Source organism: Phocoena phocoena, chromosome 3 (genome assembly GCF_963924675.1).
Source record: "Phocoena phocoena chromosome 3, mPhoPho1.1, whole genome shotgun sequence".
Classification (NCBI taxonomy): Eukaryota; Metazoa; Chordata; class Mammalia; order Artiodactyla; family Phocoenidae; genus Phocoena; species Phocoena phocoena.
In genome coordinates, this window is record NC_089221.1 from 65,723,042 (window position 1) to 65,749,066 (window position 26,025).

The window sequence follows — 26,025 nt, forward strand, 5'->3', positions numbered from 1 at the left end:
GACTCCTCTGGCAGAAAGTTGATTTGACTCTGTGTAGACTAATTTGGCTGAGTATCTCTGGTGCTTCACAGTAGGTCAGTGTGAAGACTACAAGTGTGCTCCCAAGTTAATTAGTAATGTTTGGGAGAGAGCCTTACCTTTGAAGAGGGAGGTGGATTTGTCCTTTGATCTGCTTATGGAAGGTGTCCTCTCAGAGTGGATCCTGTTGAGGCAGAAATGGGGAGGCTGTACTGCTGGATGGAAGCTCTGAGAACTTTACTTCATGCTGGAAAAGGCACCTGTTACTGCTACTGGAGGAGCACCAGCTCGGACAGGAAAGAATGAATGGCCCCCTTATGAGGGACTTGCTACAAATGGGCTATTTCCTATGTAAAAAAAAAAAAAAAGTGTTGAAGAAAGTGTGTATGCCCTCAGGTGTGTTTACTGCCAATTATATTTGTATCAGTTTGATGGGCACGATTTTAGTTTTCATTCTTATTTAGGCCATACCTCAAAATGAAAGTTTAGATGCCATTTTCTTCCTGGGCAAGTTTCAAGTCAGCATATCCATAGTTGTAACCATAATGAATATACAATTTTGTGAGCTGGTTTTCTCACTTAACATTATTTTCCAGACCCTTGCCAAGGAAAGTAGAGCTTCTTAGACGAGTGATATGATAATACTGTAGCCATATTTATACCAAATGGCACAGAATCTGAGGAGAGCATAAACTTTCATTAATGTGATTTGTGCTGGCCTATTTTCCTGACCTTCCGAGACCCAAGTACCAGCTTGTTGGAGACTCAGGTCAGATAATGCAAGCCTGCGCTGAGAGCTTGGGCGTTGGCATACCATTCCTCAAAAGTTGCTGACCCTACCTCAGCCAATCTGGAAAAACAGCATCCAGGGACATGACGTGTTTACAAACTTTCAAGAGAGTTACTCAACCCCATCCTGAGCCCTAAGCCTTCTTCCATATGTTCTCCTGAATCGAGTCAGTAATTCCCAAGGGTTGCATCCTATGGCCAAGTCAAAAGTGGCATGAAGCCTAAGCTACTTGCTTAGAGTCTTTGTAGAGTCTGTGTGATGTTTTTGTGAAATATTTCAAAGGATGTTTTAATTTGTAACATTGACAGTGCTACTTGAAGCAGTGAGGGAGTAGTCAAGCAGTTTGCATTGGTGGCAATATAAATTAGCTTAATAATTATGGAGGGAAAGGTGATAATATAGATTAACAGCCATGTAAATATCCCCACTGTTTCTACTCATTCCTGAAACTTGATTATACACACACACACACACACACACACACACACAATTTATAACAATATAAACCTGGAAAATAATCTAAATGTCTCACAGTGGAATATCTATTATGATATATTTGCCAGATGAAATGTTATGTAGCTAAAAAGAAAATTATGAGGATTATGCAAAATATAGGAAAGCATATATGAAATAATGTTGAGAGGTAAAAGGAAAATTGAATCATAAAATTATATATTCACTGTGTACATAACTATGAAAGATAGATAGGTGGGTAGGTAGATATCAATAAAATTGGAAAGAAATCAACCTTTAAGAGGAAGGAAAAATAGAACTCAAGGATGACCTAGTCTGAAGCAATCATGAGATTTATTGACTTTGCTGGTCTGAAAGGCGATGGGGAGAAAATAATGGTGAGCTCAGATAACCTCATTCACCAGAGGGCAGACAGCAAAAGCAAGAAGAACTACAATCCTGCAGGCTTTGGAAAAAAACCACATTCACAGAAAGATAGACAAGATGAAAAGGCAGAGGGCTATGTACCAGATGAAGGAACAAGATGAAATCACAGAAAGACAACTAAATGAAGTGGAGATAGGCAACCTTCCAGAAAAAGAATTCAGAATAATGATGCTGAAGATGATACAGGACCTCGGAAAAAGAATGGAGGCAAAAATCGAGAAGATGCAAGAAACGTTTAACAAAGACCTAGAAGAATTAAAGAACAAAGACCTAGAGGAATTAAAGAACAAACAAACAGAGATGAAGAATAAAATAACTGCAATGAAAAATACACTAGAAGGAATCAATAGCAGAATAACTGAGGCAGAAGAACAGATAAGTGACCTGGAAGACAGAATGGTGGAATTCACTGCCACTGAACACAATAAAGAAAAAAGAATGGAAAGAAATGAAGACAGCCTAAGAGACCTCTGGGACAACATTAAACGCAACAACATTCTCATTATAGGGGTCCCAGATGGAGAAGAAAGAGAGAAACAACCCAAGAAAATATATGAAGAGATTATAGTCGAAAACTTTCCTAACATGGGAAAGGAAATAGCCACCCAAGTCCAGGAAGCGCAGAGAGTCCCAGGCAGGATAAACCCAAGGAGAAACATGCTGAGACACACAGTAATCAAACTGACAGAAATTAAAAGCAAAGAAAAATTATTGAAAGCAACAAGGGAAAAGTGACAAATAACATACAAGGGAACTCCCATAAGGTTAAAAGCTGATTTTTCAGCAGAAACTCTACAAGTCAGAAGGGAGTGGCATGATATACTTAAGGTGATGAAAGGGAAGAACCTACAATCAAGATTATTGTACCCGGCAGAGATCGCATTCAGATTTGATGGAGAAATCAAAAGCTTTACAGACAAGCAAAAGCTAAGAGAATTCAGCACCACCAAACCAGCTCTACAACAAATGCTAAAGGAACTTCTCTAAGTGGGAAACACTAGAGAAGGAAAGGACCTTCAAAAACAAACCCATAACAATTATGAAAATGGTAATAGGAACATACATATCGATAATTTCCTGAAACGTAAATGGATTAAATGCTCCAACCAAAAGACACAGGCTCGCTGAATGGATACAAAAACAAGACCCATGTATATGCTGTCTACAAGAGACCCACTTCAGACCTAGGGACACATACAGACTGAAAGTGAGGGGATGGAAAAAGATACTCCATGCAAATGGAAATCGAAAGAAAGCTGGAGTAGCAATACTCATATCAGATAAAATAGACTTTAAAATAAACAATGTTACAAGAGACAAGGAAGGGCACTACATAATGATCAAGGGATCAATCCAAGAAGAAGATTCAACAATTATAAATATATATGCACCCAACATAGGAGCACCTCAATACATAAGGCAACTGCTAACAGCTATAAAAGATGAAATTGACAGTGACACAATAATAGTGGGGGACTTTAACACCTCACTTACACCAATGGACAGATCATCCAAACAGAAAATTAAAAAGGAAACACAAGGTTTAAATGACACAATAGATCAGGTAGACTTAATTGATACTTATAGGACATTCTATCCAAAAACAGCAGTTTACACTTTTTTCTCAAGTGCACACTGAACATTCTCCAGGATAGACCACATCTTGGGTCACAAATCAAACCTCAGTAAATTTAAGAAAATTGAAATCATATCAAGCATCTTTTCTGACCACATGCTATGAGGTTAGAAATCAATTACAGGGAAAAAAAACATAAAAAACACAAACATATGGAGGCTAAACAATATGTAACTAAATAACCAAGAGATCACGGAAGAAATCAAAGAGGAAATCAAAATATACCTAGAGACAAATGACAATGAAAACATGATGATCCAAAACCTATGGGATGCAGCAAAAGCAGTTCTAAGAGGGAATTTTACAGCAATACAAGCCTACCTCAAGAAACAAGAAAAATCTCAAATACACAATCTAACCTTACACCTAAGGGAACTAGAGAAAGAAGAACAAACAAAACCCAAAGTTAGTAGAAGGAAAGAAATCATAAAGATCAGAGCAGAAATAAATGAAATAGAAACAAAGAAAACAATAACAAAGATCAGTAAAATGAAAAGCTGGTTCTTTGAGAAGATAAACAAAATTGATAAACCATTAGCCAGACTCATCAAGAAAAAGAGGGAGAGGACTCAAATCAATAAAATTAGAAATGAAAAAAGAGAAGTTACAGCAGTCAACGCAGAAATACAAAGCATCCTAAGAGACTACTACAAGCAACTCTATGCCAATAAAGTGGACAACCTGGAAGAAATGGACAAATTCTTAAAAAGGTATAACCTTCCACAACTGAACCAGGAAGAAATAGAAAATATGAACAGACCAATCACAAGGAATGAAATTGAAACTGTAATTAAAAATCTTCCAACAAAAAAAAGTCCAGGACCAGATGGCTTCACAGGCGAATTCTATCAAACATTTAGAGAAGAGCTAACACCCATCCTTCTCAAACTCTTCCAAAAAATTGCAGAGGAAGGAACACTCCCAAATTCATTCTATGAGGCCACCATCACCCTGATACCAAAACCACACAAAGATACTACAAAAAAAGTAAATTACAGGCCAATATCACTGATGAACATAGATGCAAAAATCCTCAACAGAGTACTAGCAAACAGAATCCAACAGCACATTGAAAGGATCATACACTGTGATCAAGTGGGGTTTATCTCAGGAATGCAAGAATTCTTCGATATACGCAAATCAATCGGTGTGTTACACCATATTAACAAATTGAAGAATAAAAATCACATGATCATCTCAATAGATGCAGAAAAAGCTTCTGACAAAATTCAACACCCATTTATGATAAAAACTCTCCAGAATGTGGGCATAGAGGGAACCTACCTCAACATAATAAAGGCCATATACGAAAAACCCACAGCAAACATCATTCTCAATGGAGAAAAATGGAAAGCATTTCCTCTAAGATCAGGAACAAGACAAAGATGTCCACTCTTACCACTATTATTCAACATAGTTTTGGAAGTCCTAGCCATGGCAATCAGAGAAGAAAAAGAAATAAAAGGAATACAAATCGGAAAAGAAGAAGTAAAACTGTCACTGTTTGCAGATGACACGATACTATACAGAGAGAATCCTAAAGATGCCACCAGAAAACTACTAGAGTTAACCAATGAATTTGGTAAGGTTGCAGGATACAAAATTAATGCACAGAAAATCTCTTGCATTCCTATACACTAATGGTGAAAAATCTGAAAGAGAAATTAAGGAAACACTCCCATTTACCACTGCAACAATAAGAATAAAATACCTAGAAATAAACCTACCTAGGGACACAAAAGACCTGTATGCAGAAAACTATAAGACATGGATGAATTAAAAATGATACCACAGATGGAGAGATATACCATGTTCTTGGATTGGAAGAATCAATTTTGTGAAAATGACTATACTACCCAAAGAATCTACAGATTCAATGCAATCTCTATCAAATTACCAATGGCATTTTTACAGAACTGGAACAAAAATACCTAAAAATTTGTATGGAGACACAAAAGTCCCCGAATAGCCAAAGCAGTCTTGAGGGAAAAAAGCAGAGCTGGAGGAATCAGACTCCCTGACTTCAGACTATACTACAAAGCTACAGTAATCAAGACAGTATGGTACTGGCACAAAAACAGAAATATAGATCAATGGAACAGGATAGAAAGCCCAGAGATAAACCCACGCACCTATGGTCAACTAATCTATGACAAAGGAGGCAAGGATATACAATGGAGAAAGACCGTCTCTTCAATAAAATTAGAAATGAAAACAGAAATGCTGGGAATACTGGACAGCTACATGTAAAAGAATGAAATTAGAACACTCCCTAACACCACACACAAAAATAAACTCAAAATGGATTAGAGACCTAAATGTAACACTGGACACTATAAAACTCTTAGCGGAAAATATAGGAAGAACACTCTTTGACATAAATCACAGCAAGATCTTTTTGATCCACCTCCTAGAGAAATGGAAATTAAAAAAAGATAAACAAATGGGACCTAATGAAACTTAAAAGCTTTTGCTATCAGCAAAGGAAATCTTAAGGTGGAAAGACAACCGTCAGAATGGGAGAAAATATTTGAAATGAAGCAACTGACAAAGGATTAATCTCCAAAATATACAACAGCTCATGCAGCTCAATATCAAAAAAACTAACAACCCAATCAAAAACTGGGCAGAAGACCTGAATAGACATTTCTCCAAAGAAGACATACAGATGGCCAAGAAGCACATGAAAAGCTGCTCAACCTCACTAATTATTAGAGAAATGCAAATCAAAACTACAATGAGGTATCACCTCACACCAGTTAGAATGGGCATCATCAGAAAATCTACAAACAGCAAATGCTGGAGAGGGTGTGGAGAAAAGGGAACCCTGTTGCACTATTGGTGGGAATGTAAATTGATACAGCCACTACGGAGAATAGTATGGAGGCTCCTTAGAAAACTAAAAAAAGAATTACCACATGACCCAGCAATCCCACTCCTGGGAATATACTCCGAGAAAACCATGATTCAAAAAGACACATGCACGCCAATGTTCATTGCAGCACTGTTTACAATAGCCAGGTCATGGAAGCAACCTAAATGCCCATCGACAGACAAATGGATAAAGAAGATGTGGTACATATATACAATGGAATATTACTCAGCCATAAAAAGGAACGAAATTGGGTCATTTGTAGAGACGTGGATGAATCTAGAGACTGTCATACAGAGTGCAGTATGTCAGAAAGAGAAAAACAAATATCGTATATTAATGCATACATGTGGAACCTAGAAAAATGGTACAGATGAACTGGTTTGCAGGGCAGAAATAGAGACACAGATGTAGAGAAGAAACGTATGGACACCAAGTGGGGAAAGTGGTGGTGGGGGGGGTGGGGTGTGATGAGTTGGGAGATTGGGATTGACATGTATACACTGACGTGTATAAAATTGATGACTAATAAGAAACTGCCGTATAAAAATTAAATTAAATTAAATTAAAAAATTAAAAAAAAAATAATGGTGAGCTCAGAGCTCAGCCTTTAAATCAGGGTTCATTCCTGAGTTCATGTGGAAAGCCTCTGTATTTACTGCTACTGATTTTCTTTTTCGACTTTAGACTCTTTCTTGTGTCCTAGACTTTCTTATCTAGAAAATACAGAACTAGATCCAAAGTATAAAAATCAGTTTTTAGGATTCTGACAGAAGTTACTATGGAGAAATGTTTGGTCAGGAAATAGGATTAGAGTGTACATTTTTTTAATCCTGACATCATTAAGTTGCTTATATTTTAATAAAATATCTTTAAATATAAGAAACTGCCATTCTTGCCCATATGTATCAGCCTATTCCTCTTTCTAACACTTGGTTGCAAAATACCAGGATATAATTATGGCCTGAAAGAAAATCCATGATTATATTTTTATATAGAAGAATATGATTTCTTAATACCGTAGCCTATTAGTAGCATTGTTTTTGTTTCCTGGTTTCAAATGACTAGTAGTCTAAAAACTGGGGGAGTATCTCATTGTAGCTAAATTTTTACAGGTCCAATCTTTACCTAACATTTTTCATTATTAGATGAGTAACGGATTTTATAATGGGTTTATCACATCCTTAGGAATTTTCTTCATAGACTCTTTCTAGAGCACTTCTAAAGAGAAAAACTGATTTTAACTTAAAGAAATCACTAGGAATCTGCTTCTGGGAATAAAAAGAACATTTTAATTATCAAAACTGGGTAAGAGTCAGGAAGGAAATACCTGTTAGCTGTAAACTGGGGTGTTTTGTTAGAAATTTATGTTGATTATATTTACATAAAGAGAAGCATTGTGGTATTTTAAAAAATCATCTTAAAGATTAATCTGTATGTTGTTCTGTTACTTTAAAATTCTATTTGGCATCATCCTAAAAAGTAATTATACTAACAGACTGCTATTTTATTTTGTGTTGCTCATAAAACATCTTCCTATGTGATAGTTGCTAGACATTAATATCTGGTTACCAATAAATTAGGCTGTTTTGTGAGTTTGTTCTTGAAAATCCTTGACTTTCTAATTGCTGATTCACCACTTTATTATACCCCAACATAATCTAAAGTGGTGTCACTGTTTTAGTGAGTATCCCAGAAATAAACTTAGCCAAAAATTGTCACCGTTATGTAACGTAGTGGAAGGGAAAAAAAAAAGAAGAATTAATGCTTGGAAAGCACAAGCTCCCTATTGTTTTCCTTTAAGACAAAAATAGAATAAATGTAACGCCTGCAAGTTGTTTCATGCTCAAGTGCCGCATTTAGTCTCAGTAGGCTTGGTGTTGGTAGAGAAAGACTAAGTTCTATTCTTGAATCTGGACATGAGTCTTGACTCCATAATTTCTGAGTGCCAGAGAGGTGGATAAGCCACCTCTCTGAGCAGATTTGTACAAAATGGGTGGAGGCTGAATGAAGGTTCTTCGGTGTGACCCTCCCACAACTCAGGGATTTGACCAGAGAGACAGGAAACCGAGTGTGTCCTCTACTGCCGACACCACCCATCACGTACTTTTTAAAAATGGATGTTTCCACCCGAACAGAACATTTTAATAAAAACATTGATATGGACCATAACAAGGCTTTTTAACAGAGACTTAAAGTCCTTTTTGTCTTCATTTAAAGCTGCTTTATTTTTCTTTCTGTGGTGCTGTATAAAATCTCATCAATATACAAAATCATTCTGAGCTCAGATTTTCTCATTTTCTCTGGATGAGAGCTTTGATTAGCTTTTTGCAAGTTCTTCATTAGTAATTGGCTTGTGTTTTTGTTTTTGTTTTTGGCTGTTGTCTCTAATAAGTTTATGTTCTATCAAAGAATTATTTGAGGATGGTCTGAAATATGCTATTCCATGTTATGTTACAGAATATTACAATTTAATATTCTTTATAAAATGCAACCAACAAGTGCTATTAGCATTAAATGCTCATTTCTTCCTTTTGATGCTGATGGCTGGGGTGGGTTGTTCCGTCTTATCATCATGCCTGACCTAGTTGTGCAGCCATTCCTGTTTAATTAATAGACATTTACATAAGCTCTTTTTTCCCCCAGCAAGCTTTATAATCGTCTTGTTGGTTATCTCCTTTCACCCTGTGAAGTATCAGCAGTGCTATTTCCATTTTGCATATCAAAATACAGAAAGATTAAATTATGTACAACAAATTGATAAGTGAATAAGTTTGAGAATGCAGAGTTCTGGCATATTAATGGTGTTGCTTAAAGCAACAACCCATATATAGACTCTATAAATATATTAAAACTCTGCTCTCTAATCCAGGAGTCACAGTTGGGACTGTCAGCAGCCCAAGGAGGGAGCCCTTTGTAGATTTACGCAGGGGTGGGAGAATTAGTTTCTGGACTCCCTCTGGAGCCATGAAAAGAAAGTTTTTGTTAGCAGAAGAGGTCGTATCTAAGGACTATTGCTCTGGTGTCTGTAATTTTTAATAAAAATTCTAGGAAGCCGGGCTTCCTTGGTGGCACAGTGGTTGAGAGTCCGCCTGCCGATGCAGGGGACATGGGTTCGTGCCCCGGTCCGGGAAGATCCCACTATGCCGTGGAGCGGCTGGGCCCGTGAGCCATGGCCGCTGAGCCTGCGCGTCCAGAGCCTGTGCTCTGCAACGGGAGAGGCCACAACAGTGAGAGGCCCGCATACCGCAAAAAAACCCACAAAAAACTTCTAGGAAGCCTAGTGGCTTCTGTGCAACATATGAATTTGAGGAACTGTCTATTTTTTTTTAAATCCACCTTTCCAAACACCACTAGAATTTTATTCCCAATTAACTGGCCACAAAATGTCAACAGGTACAGCTAGAGCAAAGCATAGCTTGTGAGGACCTTTCTTGGGTACTTGGGCATGACTTTCATTTCTTTCCACATTTTTTTTTCTTAACTATTTTCTCACTGTCTTTCTAACTATATCCTCATGCACTTATTAGGGGTAAAAATGTGTACCAGGGTATATCTTCTTTCCCTCCTTTTTCCCTTTTTTTCAAAACTATAAGAGAGGATTGCTCAAACTTCAAACCTTCTTTGTCTTGTGTAGGTGTTGATTATTTCCAGCAAATACTTTGGAACTTAGAGGGATTACCTCAATCATTTAACAACACACCAAAAAAACAAAACAAACAAACAAACAAAAAAAAAACCAGGCATTTTTTTTCTTCTTCAGTTTACCAAACCTGTTAGTCTTACTCAAAAGATGGAAGTCTCTGTGCCTCTCACTTAACTCCCTTCCCATTAAACTTAGAGTAGCCTCTTCCTGTCTTCAATTCTACTGCCATACTCTTTCCCTGCTCCAAGCCCTGCCCATCCTTTAGGGTTTGGACCAGGTTAAATACCACATCTTCAGGAAATCTTTGCTACTCGCTCCTCCTCCCAGACAAAACTGACCTTTTCTTTCTCTGAGTTCCTATATTCCTGGGTTTGTGCCTTTTAAATGTTGAATCGCACAACTACAATAAGCATTAGCTCTGCTGGGTGAAAACAGTAGTTGAGTTCCAGGCATGATACCTGGGTACCATGAGTATCATTCCAAGGAACAAACCTTCTTTCCATGTGTGGGGTCTCAGGCTTGGCCACCTCTGCATCGTGGTTTTCCTTTAGTTTACTGGTGAGCTCCTCTATGGCCTAGGTACTTATATGTCTTTCTTAGGAAACCCTCCATCCTACAGTGGGGAGCATCTCTTTCTGTGCTAGTGCCACTGTGATCACCTACACAGTTTTCTGTGGAGTGTGAAGCCTCCCCATGCCTTCTTTCCAAATGATGAAAAAAAAAAAAATCCCTCCCACCGAGGGCGTCTCTCTTGCCAGCTTTTCTTGTTACTGGTCACAAGTCCTATTATTCATCTCCCATCATTAGACCAGGTGACACTGCTATTCTCCTTGGGGATCTGCTTTTCCATTCTGTTTAGAAATCCTAAGGGAACGGAAGTGAGTAGTGACAAACTTACTTTACCTTTGGAACTCTCTGCCCTTGAGGTGCAATCTGGGACTTTCAGTCCTCGGCATGTAACTGACTGTAAACCTCAGGAGTTGAGATAATAGGGTGTTGTTTTATATCTTTCTAGTACTTCAAACTGAAAGTAACCTCTGTGAAAGCAGATTTTGCTTCTGTCTTGAGTGTACTTATATTTCCAGTGCCTAGAACAGTGCCTGGTACATAGAACAGGCTCCATAAATATTCGCTGAATAAATGAGAGGGGAGGTGGATGGCTAGATGGATGAATGTTTAGCATAGAGTCTTACCCACATTAGGTATTCAGTGCTGTTTATTGAATGCATGAGCAAAAATTGCATGAAGTAATGAAGGAGTGAGTTAAGTAGAAAGGCATGAGTTTATTACATATTTTAGTAGTATTTGATCTGCTTCTAAGTCTGAGTAACAAACCTTAGGGGAATAAGGTGGCATGGCAGAGGGAAGGCTAATTCACAGAACTAAAATATGCATCTTGCATCAGTTTTTTAAAATGATAATGAAAGATATTATTTTTAGGCTTCCCTGGTGGCGCAGTGGTTGGGAGTCCGCCTGCCAATGCAGGGGGCGCGGGTTCGTGCCCCGGTCCGGGAGGATCCCGCGTGCCGCGGAGCGGCTGGGCCCGTGAGCCGTGGCCGCTGGGCCTGCGCGTCCGGAGCCTGTGCTCCGCAGCGGGGGAGGCCACAACAGTGAGGGGCCCGCGTACCACAAAAAAAAAATAAATAAATAAAATTAAATTAAAAAAAGATATTATTTTTATGTAGAAACCAGTAGATTTTAGAATATATTGTATAGAAGACATAAGTTTTTTACATAGAGAGTTATTCCTAACCATACCCTCAAACTCTCCTTTGTTCTTAGGTACACTTTGGAGGAAATATTTCAAAAAACAGATATTGAATTTCTTATCTGGGGACTCTTATAAATGTACAGGAGGTGCTGCCCCTGGTTTTGTGCCAAGGAGAGAGAATGTTTTGGTCTCTTTCGTGGAGGCCATTGGTGATTCCTGCACAAATATTCCCCTTTATGAAACAGGCTGCATGTGCCAGTAATAATTTACTTTGGCATAGTAAGATGTCTTTTTCTATGCAGTAATTCCACAAATTATTGTTGCGTGCCTACTAGATGAAAGGCATTGTCCTGGATGCTGAGATTAAAATAGTAATCAGAATATTTCTTCTACCCTCAAGAAATTATAGTAGAGGAAGACTCCTGTAAATAGTCAATGTCCTATACAGAACAGTGAGGAATTAAGCAGTAGGCTTAAGCATGGGTGCAGTGGGAACACAGAGGGAGGGCACCTGATACAGGGTTGGGGTAAAAGAAAGCTGAGATCTATAGGGAAGAAAAGGACATTAGTAGGTGAGGGGGGGTGGGGAGGGTGTTCCCGGCAGAGAGAACGGCATGTTCAAAGGTCTGGAGGTAAGAAAAAGCATTGTGTTCGGGGAACAGCAAGACGTGTCATGATAAACTGTACATAAATATAGGTAAATATCTGGTTTTCTGATTCTGAAGAGGATTTTTTTTTTATTGGAGTATAGTTGCTTTTACAGTGTTGTGTTAGTTTCTGCTGTACAGTGAAGTGAATCAGCTCTATGTATACATTTATCCCCTCCTTCTTGGACCTCCCTCCCCCCCATCCCACCCATCTAGGTCATCAGAGAGCACCGAGCTGAGCTCCCTGTGCTGTATAGCAGGTTCCCACTACCTATCTATTTTACACATGGTAGTATATTTATGTCAAACCTAATCTTCCAATTCAGCCCACCCTCCCCCTCCAACCCTATATCCACACATCCGTTGTCTATGTCTGAGTTTCTATTCCTGCCCTGCAAATAGGTTCATCTGTACCATTTTTCTAGATTCCACATATATGTGTTAATATATGTTATTTGTTTTTCTCTTTCTGACTTATGAATAGGATTTTTTAAACATAAAAATGATAAAAGAAATAACAAAGGAGAAAAATTATTGATTTCATTATTTAATAATACATTTCATATCTAAATCATCATGAAAATAATTTAATGACAAATAATCTGGAAATAAAAAATGTTTTGACTGTTTCAGCAACTTTTCTGAGAGCAAGGGTAATCTATTTATGTACCATTGTATTACTAACATTTGACCCAGTGCATGGCTCACAATGGTGGCTGAATGAATGAAAAGAATCAATATCCTCAAAAGATACTAAAGAACTAATATAAATGAATAAGAAAACCAAACAAATTATATGAAAGGAAATAATAAAAATAAGTGCAGAAATTAGTAAAACAGAAGACAAAGGACTGATTGACAAAAGACACATATGATGGGACTGGCACATAGTAGGCACGCGATAAATATCTGTTCAGTCAATAAAAAGCAACAGAAAACTATAAACATGTGTATAAAATATCTGAAAGGGAATTCACCAAATGGAATAAATCTGAGTTGGGCAGTTTTAGATAATTCTGTTTTTATTCATTGTTCTTTTCTGTATTTTCTGAACTCTCCATGTATTGCTTATAATTTTTATGAAAATACATTAATTTGAAATTTGAAAAAATAGATTTTTAAAGAAGTGGACTGGAGAGGATTAAAACCAGGGACAATCCTTGACACCAGCTCCAGTCAATGGGATGAGGAGGTACGGTGCTCACTTGGATGACTGTAAGGCATAATCTCTTGGAACTTGTTCTCCAAAGTGGCAATAATAAAGCCTATCTCAGAGTTATTGGGAAAGGGGACCCCTGCAAAGCTCTTAGTACAGTGCCTGATACTGTAGGTGCTCAGTGGCCATTTTCCTTTCCTAGCCTGAGGAGGCAGGATGAGGGAGATACCCTTCTCCATTTCTAAGGCATGTGCCCCGAGTGGAAGGCAAATTTGATCAGTCTGGAATGTGAAACTGGATGAAAGCTTAGCACGTGAAATTATATTTGTGCCGTCCTGGAGCGCCAAGAAAATTAAGAAATGAACCAAGTAACTCATCATATTTATTAGATGTAAGAATGAAGGTGCAGTATTATCATTTCCTTATGATAGTCATATCTAATAGTTCTGAAACCAATTCACAGTATTCATGTCAGACTTATTTTATGAGACATTTAACCATTGCTAAATTAAATTTCATAAGAGATTGTGCCACTATAACTCCTCTGGAGTTACAGAGATAGAAATCTGACCCATCATTTCTACTTTCACGGAAAACCATTTAGCAGAACTTTGTTCCAGTAGAAGTGTTTATTGAGTTGTAAGCCTAACACAGTTCATTGGCTGCCTGCATTTACACACTGACATTTTTCCCAGCGCAGATTTGCATCAGTTCATTAGTACTGACAGCAGATGGTAGCACTTTCACACAAATTTACCTTCTGAATTGATCTAAGAAATGTCACTAAAGCGATCCTGACAGTTTTGATGTTCTTCCATTTCTGAAAATGGTATGTTAAACAAATAAGGTGTAGGATTTTAGATTTTTTTAACTCCAACACATAATTCCTAAACCAAGCAAAGATGCTTTTATCTCTGATTCTGGCTGTCTGAAGGAGAAAGTAGAAAATGCAGATAATCCTTCCTGATAGTGTAAACCTTAAAAAATCTCCATTGCAGAAAAAAGGCTTTTGAAGAATATTATCCAGATTGTCTACACTGATCAAATGCCTCAAATTATTTGTAAATTCTCTACCTTACTTTGTCTGAATACAAATTGCTTGGCTTACAGGATAAGCTCATTGAATGTGACTGAAAAAAAATAGTATTGGCTCAAGTCACAAGGCTAACTGATTAATAACATACTTAAAGGATTTATTTAACAACAAGAAGGACCTTTTGAGTTCTAAATGCTCTCAAAAACAATACCTTTACTAACATTCTAATGGCAGGAGCACATGTTAGTACTGACTTAATTTGGCTAAAATACAGTAACTTTGTTCCATATAGTTTTATCCCCTCCCTTCCTTTGTGCTATTATTGTCATGTATATTACATTTATGTATGTTATAAACCCAACACTACAGTATTATAATTTTTGCTTATATAATCCTATGTGAAAGTAATTAAGAGAAGCAAATATACTTAGCTCATTTTTTATGCTTACCATTTATGATGCTTTTTATTTTTCCTGTGGATTTGAGTTACCCTCTGGTATCTCACTAATACCCTCTGGTATTATTGCCTGAAGGACTTCCTTTAGTATATCTTATAGGCAAGTCAACTAGCAAGGAATTCTCTCAGTCTGTTCCTTGAGAATGTATTTACATTACCTTCATTTCTGAAGGACAGTTTTGCTGGATATAGAATTCTTGATTGACAGTTCTAGGGTTTTTTTCCCCCAGGACTTGAATATGTCTTTCTGTTGCTATGAGAAGCCAGCCATTATTGTATTCTTATTCCTCTTTATGTGATGAGTTCTTGCTCTCTTTGCTACTTTTAAGATTTTCTCCTGTCTTTGGCTTTCAGCCATTTGACTATGATGTGGCTAGGTGTGGATTTTTGTGTTTCTACTTAGGGTTTGTTGAGCTGCTTGTATCTGTAGCTTAAATGTTTTTCATCAAAGTTTAGAACTTTTCAGCCAGTATTTCTTCAAACATTTTGCCTGCCCTTTTCTCTCTCCTTTCCTTCTCAGACTCCTACTACGGGTATGCTGGTATGCTTGGTATTGTCCCACAGGTCTCTGAGGCTTTGTTCTTCATTTTTCTTTTTCCCTTCAGATTGAATAATTTCTATTAACATATCTTCAAAATCATTAATTCCTTTTATTGCCATCTCATATCTACTGCTGAATCCATCTAGTGAATTTTTTATATCTGTATTGTACTTTCCAACTCCAAATTTTTATTTGGTTCTTTTTATAGTTTGTGTTCTTTGATTGAGATTACCTATTTGCAGAGTCATTATCATAATTTTCCCCTTTTAACTCTTTAAATAGAGTTTTCTTTAATTCTTCAAACAAATTTATAATAGCTGCTTTGAATTCTATGTAAATCTGATGACCAGGCCCACTCAGAGTCAGTTTTTATTCATAGATTTCTTTCCCTTTGTGTGTATCTTTTCTGTTTCTTTGCCTGTCTCATAAATTTCTTTGAAAACTAGACAATTTAGGTAATATATTGTAGCAATTCTGGATTCCTATATTTTTCCCTGAGGGTTGTCTCTTTGTTATTGTTGCTGTTGTTTTTGTTTGTTTGTTTTAGTAGCTTTCCTAGGTTTTACCTGCAGAATTTGCCTACTCTGTAAGTGTGGCCATTCATGTCTCTATTTTGTCTTTCATTCTTATTTTCATGTTTTTGCCTGACTTCCACAGGGTCACCAGCTCTCTCTGCATGCCTTGCTGGTTAGCCAGTGATTGGACAGAGGTTGTGCTTATATACCTCAAGCCTATAAGCCTTCCCTCATTTGTTCATGGATGTGTGTGTGGGTTGGGAGCACATCCAAATTTCAGTTAATGTTCAAGTTGTCATCAGCTTTTACTTTTCATCAGGCCTTCTTGTACCTCCCTTGAACATGTGCTTAGTTCCCATCAGCCCAGGATACCTGGAGAACTTACCTAGCCCTTCTACAACTGTCTCACCTCCAAGATCTCCCTATTAGATTTTGTTGCTAATGCTACAGGGCAGTAGTTTTCTTTGTCTTGGAAATCAAGTCAGCCCTGCTAGCAGCACAGCTACTGATTCTCATGGCCAGCTCCGCTCCTGTAAAACTTCCCTGTTGAGGAGCCAGGTGGAGGTCGGGGAGAGTATGAGAGTATTTCTAGGCAAGAAGGCTGAAGACTCTCTCTGTGTCTGACTTGAGGTTCTAGCAGCTTTTCATGAGTTAAACACTTACCAAATTTTTTATTTGCCTTTGGTTGATTTCCATATCCCAGAAGTGGGGTTTTTTGACAATTTTTTTCAGTTTTAAACTTGTTTTTCAAGGAAATTTGTTGACCTCTATATCATTCTGCTATAGCTAGAAGTCTACTCCTATTGTTATTTATTTATAAAACTTTTCTCAAGAGATTACACAAATGTCCCTTATTATAATTCCTATTATAAGGAGATCAACATCTCATAGCTTGGCTTTTTTAAACCAACGCATCTTACCAAAACAATATAATTTTCATGTTTAAAATACAATTTAAACATTTGATTTTTAAAGGCAGTCGTTGCTTTAAATATATTCTATCTAATTATATAAATGTAAGTTCTTAACATAATAAAAGACAAAGAATTTTTTTTAATGTCGCCAAACCTGTATTAAAGAACTGTCCAAGCTGATCTAAAAGCTCTTCTAAGGCATGAAAGTCCCTATTATTTAAAAAAGTGTTTCACATAAGCATTACCATGCATTTTATTAGAATATAACCTTAAATGCTAATATAACTGTTTTTATTTTGTTTGAGGACAAATGAATATTAAAATGCTGTAGATTACTGAAGGGTTTTTGAAGTGCCTGAACTTGTTTTTAAATTCTTTAAATTATTTTCCATTAATTTGTCCTGAATACCAATATATTGATAATTCTAATTGCCATATATATGGTACATAGACTTTTTACTAATTTAGAGTTTTCTTGCCCTTGGTTATAATCAGTTGTCAAATGTTCCTAAACATTTCGACACTGGTCAGTGATATTTTTCCTGTGCTGCATAACTCTATAGGAGCTTTTTGTTTTTACATATTGAAATTGGACTTTGTCATAGGGTATTATAAGACCGTATTCTGGATGTCTGAGTGCTACTATCCTTGTCTGTTTGGATAACAATGGGTTTAATAATAATAGCCAACTAAGTGCTTATTATATATGTCAGGTACTGTTTTGAACAGTTTTCTGGCATTTTTTCATTGAAGTAACACAGTCAGTCTATGAGGTAGATACTATCATTAGTCCCAGTTATCAGATAAGGAAACAGAGACATGAAATGATTAAGTGGTTTGCCTCAAAGCTCACAGCTACTGAGTAGTGGAGCAGAACTTAAGTCTTAACTACAGATCCCAAGCCTGCTTTTATCTACTTGCTATATGGAGTGAGCAAAAGATGACTTGTAGACATGAAGTCCAAGTCTTTACTAAGGAGCATCAAATAAGCAGAGCTACAATGTGACATGGGCTGACACCTGCTTAGAAAGTGGACCCCTGAACTTTAAGTGTGTCTGTAACTCTCAGATGTATGTTATACTCTGATGTGGTTATTCTTCTGAGGTCTTGTAAACGTTAGGCCGCAGACCTGTAAGGAAGAGGCAAGGTCTTGTCTATATGATGAAGCCATTCCTCATGAGAGTTACCATCTCCTCAAGGAGACTGAATTATTAGGGGTTAAGATTCTTGGAGGACACTCTTGCATAGTGGTTGTGAGTGCTTCCACACCATGCAGGCCAGGAAGGGAAAGCCCAGCCAAGTTCTCTTCCTAGTGTCCCCCGTGACTCAAATGGGCCTGGGAGCCCCAGTATTGTAACACTCTGGATCTTTTAGAGCCCTGTTGCTTAGTGTTCTCTTACCCTTTCAGTATTCCCAGGCTTTCAGTAGAGTCTTGTTTGACTAGTCCATTCCACCTCAGCTACAGGATACTTGGGCTCAAGTGTTTAAAGTTGGGGGAGTTTCCCCATGAGCGTGAGAGTGGCCATGGGAAACAAGGGCTGCCAAGGGGAGGGTGAGACCTGGAGGAGTGGAGGCATGGCTGAGCTGACTCTCCCCTTCATGAGTGTTCCATGTAATGCCATCTTTGGAGGTCTAGGTTTCATTTTATTAAAGAAGGTAACATGTCTTCACAGATTTGGTTACTGCTCTTCATTCCTTCCAGTGTTTACTACACAAGTAATCCAAAAAGAATTTAGACTAAATTTAACCTTTTAAATCTCAGCTCTATAAACAATAATTATTTTAGTCCAGGATGATTCTAAAATTCTTTCACATTTCCTGTGTACATTTCCCGTACTCATTTCCCTTTATGGTCTTCTGTATCCATCAAGTTTCTCTGCACAGTTGGGTTTTTCTTGCCATTCTGATCTCTGTTTAAAGATCACCTCTTCAGTAAGGCCTTCCCTTTCACCAAATCGAAATTATTACCACAGTCCCTCCAAAATCACATTACCCTGTTTTGTTTTATTCATAGCACTTACTATTATCTAGATTATCCTGTTTACTTATTTGTTCTATGTGTTTATTGGCTGTCTCCTGCACTGGAATGTAAGTTCCATGGGATCAGGGACTTGGTTTATCTTAGAAATAGTGATCTCTGTAACTAGATCCAGAACTATTCCTGGAAGACACATAAGAGATGATCACTAGATATGTGATGAATTAATAAATATTAGTTTAAGGCAGGTAAGGGGAGCCAGAGTCAAGTTGGACAGGAGGACTTGTGATAAGCATAACACATCTGGGGCTGTGACCCCAGCATCTGGTTAGGGACAGATATGAGGGGTAGGGAGAGAGCAGGAGATGGGAGCTCAAGCTCTGTGTGAGAATCAGGACCCTGGGCAGAGACATCCAGAGGTGGCACTCAGGGAGACATACTCCAACCTACTCCCAGTGGATAGCTCAGCCCTCACCACACGTGCACATGCGTGCTCGCAAACACGTGCATCTCCATGCCCAATGTCACCCATACAAATGGAACTATTCCTCCCATTTCTTATGGTTGGGTGTGTTCACTTGTGCACAGCCATGAATGTTTTAGGGTTGGACAGTGGAGGCAGCAGGATACAATTCTTCCCGTGGACAGCTCTGAGTTCAGCTTCTCCTTGGACTGGCTGAGAAGAGAAGAAGCCAGGAGAAGAAGCTAGGCAGCCCCTAGTCAAGATCCAGCCTACAGGCTTGTTTTATTTGGCCCACACCATGTTTTTAAAAAATTGTGCCCATATTTAAATTTAGGGGGTTTTGCATAAAAATCTGGATTTCTAGGTTATTTTGACAAATGGGAAGACCTTGCACACCAAGCCTGCACCCCACATGGCACAGCTGGCTGAAGCAGAGTGGCAAGCACAACCTCGGCTGGGCTCTCCAGGTCCCCACAGTCCTTGTCACCTGCTGGTGTAGTTAATTGGCCTCACCCCTTCGGGTCACTTGCCTGGTCTTCATAGGTAGTTGTCTTGGTCTCTTTGGGCGGCTATAGCAAAATACCACAGATTGGGTAGTTGATATACAACAGAAAGTTATTTCTTACAGTTCTGGAGGCTGGAAGTCTGAGACCAGGTTTAGGTCTCCAGCCCTCTCTCGTGAGGGCCCTTTTCCAGGTTGCAGACTCCTCTGTGTGTCCTCACATGGCAGAAAGGGGCAAGCTAGCCCTCTGAAGCCTCTTTTATAAAGGCATTAATCTCATCATGAGGGCTCCACCCTCATGACCTAAGCGCTTCCCAAAGGCCCTGCCTCCTAATACCATCACACTGGGCATTAGCATTTCAGTGTATGACTTTGTGGGAACACAAACATTCAGATCATAGCAGCATTTGGGTTTGCAATCTCTGGCATAATGGCTAATGCACAATGTAAGCAATTGATAAATTTATCAACAATAATTGTTTTTGCATTGGTAGAATTTATGCATAGATCACTCACTATTATAGAAACCTTCTAGGGCTCCCCAGTGCTTGCCAAATGATGTTCACATCCCTAACTTGGCAGCAGTCTGACCTGTATCTTACATCCAGTTATTCTCTCATAAAGGCAGTGGAGTTCCATCTTACGGACTTTGAACTTACGGAAACAGCCCCGTAGGCTTGGGGGAGACAGAAGGAGAGACACAGATAAACAGAGAAACTCAGGGAGAGACAGACAGACAGACAGAAGCAGTGCAATTTAAATAGTGCCAGCTGGTCCCCTCTTCCACACCACCACCTATCCCGTCTACTCACTGGACATGTGCCCACTGGCACTGGATGCAGTTATGCCTGAAACAATTAACATGTTGACAAAATTTATGTAAGAAAATATGTGAATGATTTTGGTCCCCTTACCATTGACAAAGAGATGAATGAAATGCATTGTTCAGATGGTCAGGCTCCTGGACTTCATGGATATCCTTGAGTTAAAAACTGAAGAATAATTATAGGCCAAAGGAAACACTAGCTAAAGAACAGTTAGAGGGAACTGATAAATGTATCTGCAGCTTGTATTGAGTGTCTGTCCTTTATCGATAAATGGTTTCTTCTCACCAACTTTTCCTCGTGTTTGGGTTATCAATTATATTTCAAAATAGGAATCAATCTGTATCTTAATTTTATAACTTGAAATTTAAAACAAACCTTTATCTTAAAGGAGTAAACCAGATTATGGATTTTAACTTTTTCAAGGTAACTTAAGCTGGCAATCCTGGGCCAACTCTGATTCTTACAGGAGCATCCGATACTTGGACAACCCTTTTTTGTACTTCATCCCTGCAAGACGAATGAATTCATGACTCCTGTGTTAAAGAATTCTCAGAAAATCAATAGGTAAGAAACACCATCAGGCTACATTGGCTTTCACTCTTATTTTAAAAGTGTAAATCTTTTTATGTGATTCTAAAAGCTAAGCTAAAAAAGAAATCTTCTTTGTAATAATAGTAATGGCTAACATTTATTGATTTTTTTTTTTTTTTTTTTTTACTGTGTGCTAGGCACTGTTCTAAGTATTTTGGATATAGTAAAGCACTGGATTCCTGTAACACCCCTCCAAGCTAAGGACCATTATTTTGCCCAGTTTGCAGAGGAGGAGGCTAAAGCACAGAGGGGCTAAATGACTCCGCTAAGGTCACACGTCTAGTTAAGCGGTGGAACTGGCATTTGAACCCAGGCACTTTTGCCTCCAAGCCATGCACTTAACTGCACTCAGCTACCTTAGCTAATGTTGTCAATTGCATCAACTTGGAATCATGGAGGGAAGTCAGGAGCCCCAGTGCCTTGACCTTCCCTTCAACTGCTTTAGTGAGGGATGGATCCTCAGCCTCTTTGGCCCTCGAGTCCCTGTTAAACAATGGGCTGGCATTTGGAAATGCTGAGATTCCAGGTGCTGAGCGCACGTCTTTGAAGAAAGCCTCATTTCTATGATGGTTGGTAACTGATTTTCTACCACTCAAACAACTACAATGGAAACAGAGTTTTCTGTGTTTCACTTGTTTCCCAGGAATGTCAACTACATCACGTCATGGCTGAGCATGGTAGGGCCAGCTGTCGGGCTGAATCTGCCTCTGAGTTACGCCAGAGCAGCCTTTCAGGATGAAGGAAACGTCTACAGACAAGGTAAAAAGAGAAGCCTGCGCTGCATGTTTCACTGTTGCAAAGATCCTGGTGTCTCTTTTGCACTTGGATATGTCGTCCCTGCTGGCACCACCATGTATTAAGTCTGCTTTCCTCTTTAACGGACTGGGCACTGACTTGTTTGTTTAGTTTTCCAACCAATCAGCACCCACTCATTTAGGAAGCTTTTGGCTTTGCTATAATAACACTCACCCAACCACAGAGCTGAGTGGTTTTATTTTAGAATTGATATTCTTGAAACAAGTCTTCACTGCTCAGTTAACCTTCTTTTATTTTCTTGGCTTTTGTTTTGTTCTTGTTCTTCAGATTCTTCTATTGAGCCAAAGAGCTTAGAAGAACTCTGAGAGTTTACGTGGCCGGCCCTGGTTTTAATGGGACCAATATGGTGTGAGATTCAGATCACCGAGATTTTGACGTGGATTTTTTTTCCCTTGGAAGCAAATGTCTGCAGCAACTGATGTACTCTATGTTTAGAAGACACACTGCAAAGACACAAATCACTATAAATAGCAAAAAAGGAATCTAACTTGGTAATAGAAATACTGACATCATCAGGGCACTTCCAGGTCGTTCCCTCATGTCTCTGAGACTCGTTCTCTTCACCTTTAATTTGAGAATAACAAGCTACCTCACAGGGTTGCTGTGTGAAGCACATGAGAGCCTTAGTGTATGAGAAAATATGGTAAAGTATTATGCAAATATTCATTAAATGGTCACCTTTCTTATATTTGATTGTCATTCACCTAGGCTGTCAATAAGTTTAATAGTCAGTAAGATATTAAGATGAACCATAGAATTTTCGGTTTGGGGTTGCCTGTTTTGTTTTTCATTTTAACTTGCTAGGGTCTTAAACTAAGAGAAAAACGTAATTGACTCTTTAGAGCATCTAGATTAGTGTCTGTCAGTGGGGGATGCACTTTAGAGTCACTTGAGGATCTTTTACAATTACAGACGCTGGGGCCACCTGCTGGAACAGCCCCTCTGGGGTGATTCTGATGCACGTGCTCCTGAAGAAGTTCTGGTCTGGATGTACCTTTCAAGTGGCATTTATCTGTGTTGCTTTGGTCTCCCAGTAGGTCTTTTCCAATTCTGTGCATAGCTCCTGCAAGATGGACTTACTTCCTAACATTGCCCGGACCTTGCCCCGAGAATCTGGATAGCAAGGAAGTCTAGGAGGCATTTGGAGAGGCGGCCTACTTTGGAGAAGCAGTTAGGATGAGGGGATTATCTGCTGGCGAATAGCAGAGGACCGCGACAGCCCTGTGAGTCTCTAGGTTAAGGGCTGTACTCTCACGAAGGGAACAGAAGTGGAGAAAGGGTTAATTCAAACCGCTGGAGAAGCTAAAAGCAAAGCTCAAAACGCTGAGCTTCACACATTCTTGCTGGGATGAGAGCCTGCTCACATGCCTGTTGGGCATTTCCGTATTTACCACTTAACATCTTTTCAGCTTCTGCAAGGGATTTCCACCTCCCGCCCCCGACTCTCCCTAATGTAAACACAGATTTCTCAGCAAGTCATTTCTCAAGCCATGTCATTTCTAGGGTAAAAAAAAAAATTGTAATAATGTGTCATCTGGATGATGTACTCGTCTGGAAATACTAGTTATCCTTTTTGAACAGATTCTGAGATGATAGTAGTCTGTCAGTTTGGGGGCAGTGTGTAGTTTCTTTTTTTTTTTTTTTTTTATAAATTTATTTATTTTATTTATTTATTTTTGGCTGTGTGGGGTCTTCGTTGCTGTGCGTGGACTTTCTCTAGTCGCCACAAGCGGGGGCTACTCTTCTTTGCGGTGTGCGGGCTTCTCATTGCGGTGGCTTCTCTTGTTGCGGAGCACGGGCTCTAGGCAGGTGGGCTTCAGTAGTTGCAGCACATGAGCTCAGTAGTTGTGGCTTGCAGGCTCTAGAGTGCAGGCTCAGTAGTTGTGGTGCATGGGCTTAGTTGCTCTGCGGCATGTGGGATCTTCCCAGACCAGAGCTTGAACCCATGTCCCTTGCATTGGCAGGTGGATTCTCAACAACTGCACCACCAGAGAAGCCCTAGTTTCTTTTTTTTAAGTTAATTTTTTTTTAATTCCCTGATTGATGAAGACCTAAAAACTCACCAGTGGCAGAACAAAGTTCTGAAGATCTCCTGTAGGTTGTAGAGACCACCCTCCCCAGACAGATGCTTCTCCTCAAGCAGCTCTATTTTTTTCAGAATTTTTTTCACTTAAACTTTTAATTTTTGGTTGATAAAAATTTCCATGTTTTAAGAATGCAGTTAAATAACAGACTGTTATCCCAAGTGTCATAAAATTAGAAAATATTTTGTTTTGTCAAAGTAACAGTTCTTTCTCTGCAACATGAGGGTTTTTTTTCTTCGGGGTTTCCTCTCCAGCCAATACAATGCAAAGCCCCTTCAGTGAGGAACAAGACTGGTTAAAGCTGCTACAAGTCAGTCTCCTAAACTCTACTTTTGTGTGATCTTGGAAAAACGATTTCACCTCTTTGGTCCTCAGAGTCTTCATCTGCACCATGAGGAAGCTCAGCCATGTGAATTTTGAGGCCCACCTGACTCTTGGGTCTGTGAAATTGGGAGAGGTCTAGGGAGCTGGACGGTGAGGTTGGTTTGCTACTAGCTGCGTGGCTTGAGCTAATTTTCTTAATCTCCTTTAGTCTGTTACCACTTCTGTTTTAAAAAGTCCGTTAATATCAATCCCACTCGCCTAAGAAGGGCACAGAGATCGAAATGGTGAGTGAGTCTGAATGCACTGCATAACTAACACAGTGCCGCATGGAGTCAGCGGGAGAGGGTAATCTGCCCTGCTGCCGTCGAGGCACATGCCTGCCCCTTCCCACCTCTGTTTGGGCCTGACTTCCCCCCAGGCGAATGGGCTCCTGGTCGGGCGCCTTCTCTGCCCACAGCCTGACTGTCCCTCATGCTGGTTCTCACCTGGAAGTGTTTCCCTCCCCATCTCTCTGCCCAATTCTCAACCTGCTATATGTGATCCACTCTTGACAAAGCCATCTCTGACCACCACAGCCCCCCGTGTTGGACCTCTCCCTTTGTTATCCCTGTACTTATTCATAGAAGCATTTAACTATCTCCTTTTCACTCTGATTTGATGGATAATAAGTAACTTCTTGAGCCACTTTTTTGGGTATGTTGTAAGGTGGCATTCAGGAAGGGTTGCTGTCTGCCCCTCGTAAGTGATCCAGGGAAAGCTTTCAGTCTGGGGACCCGAGTGGGTGGGCTAGTTCTTTGAGTAACCATGGAAGGGTCAGAGGGTGTGCTGATCATCAGGTACTAGCCTACAATCTGGAGGTTAAAAAAATGAAACTACCATCCCCCACCCAATATGTATAAGAAAAGGAGGAAAAAAAAGTCAGAAGTGGGTTTTTGCATCCATTTCTCCCAAGATAGGTATAGTTTTTCTTAATACTCTCAAGATATTAGGAAACAGAGATCTGCATTATCAAAACTAGTTCTTCACATATATATGGAATCTAAAAAAAAAAAGTTCTGAAGAACATAGGGGCAGGACAGGAATAAAGATGCAGAGGTAGAGAATGGACTTGAGGACATGGGGAGGGGGAAGGGTAAGCTGGGACGAAGTGAGAGAGTGGCGTGGACATATATACACTACCAAATGTAAAATAGCTAGTGGGAAGCAGCCGCATAGCACAGGGAGATCAGCTCGGTGCTTTGTGACCACCTAGAGGGGTGGGATAGGGAGGGTGGGAGGGAGACGCAAGAGGGAGGGAGATATATTTATATGTGTAGCTGATTCACTTTGTTATAAAGCAGAAACTAACACACCATTGTAAAGCAATTATACTCCAATAAAGGTGTTAAGAAAAAAACAAAGAAAAACTAGTTCTTACATAATTCAGAGAGCTGATATTCCAGTGAGTTGGAGTTTTGGGGGGATTAAAATCTGAGAGTAAGAATATGCAAAGATTCACTTCGGCAGATACTTACTGAGTTCCTCTTGTGTGCTGAGCCCTAGGCTGGGTGGCAGGGGCAGCAGACCGAGAGCCCTGACCTGGCTCATACGAATGCCCCAGT

General features: G+C 39.2%; 1 protein-coding gene across 1 annotated transcript in view; it reads left to right on the forward strand.

Annotated features, from left to right (window-relative positions):
- Nucleotides 1-23,533, forward strand: part of ATG10 (autophagy related 10) — a 222,651-nt gene extending 199,118 nt beyond the window's left edge. The window contains exons 6-8 of the mRNA XM_065875113.1: nucleotides 21,076-21,173; nucleotides 21,844-21,959; nucleotides 22,284-23,533. Of these exons, the coding sequence (XP_065731185.1) occupies nucleotides 21,076-21,173; nucleotides 21,844-21,959; nucleotides 22,284-22,321 (252 nt within the window). The 3' untranslated portion in view covers nucleotides 22,322-23,533. The remainder of the gene's footprint in view (nucleotides 1-21,075; nucleotides 21,174-21,843; nucleotides 21,960-22,283) is intronic.
- Nucleotides 23,534-26,025: the final 2,492 nt, after the last annotated feature.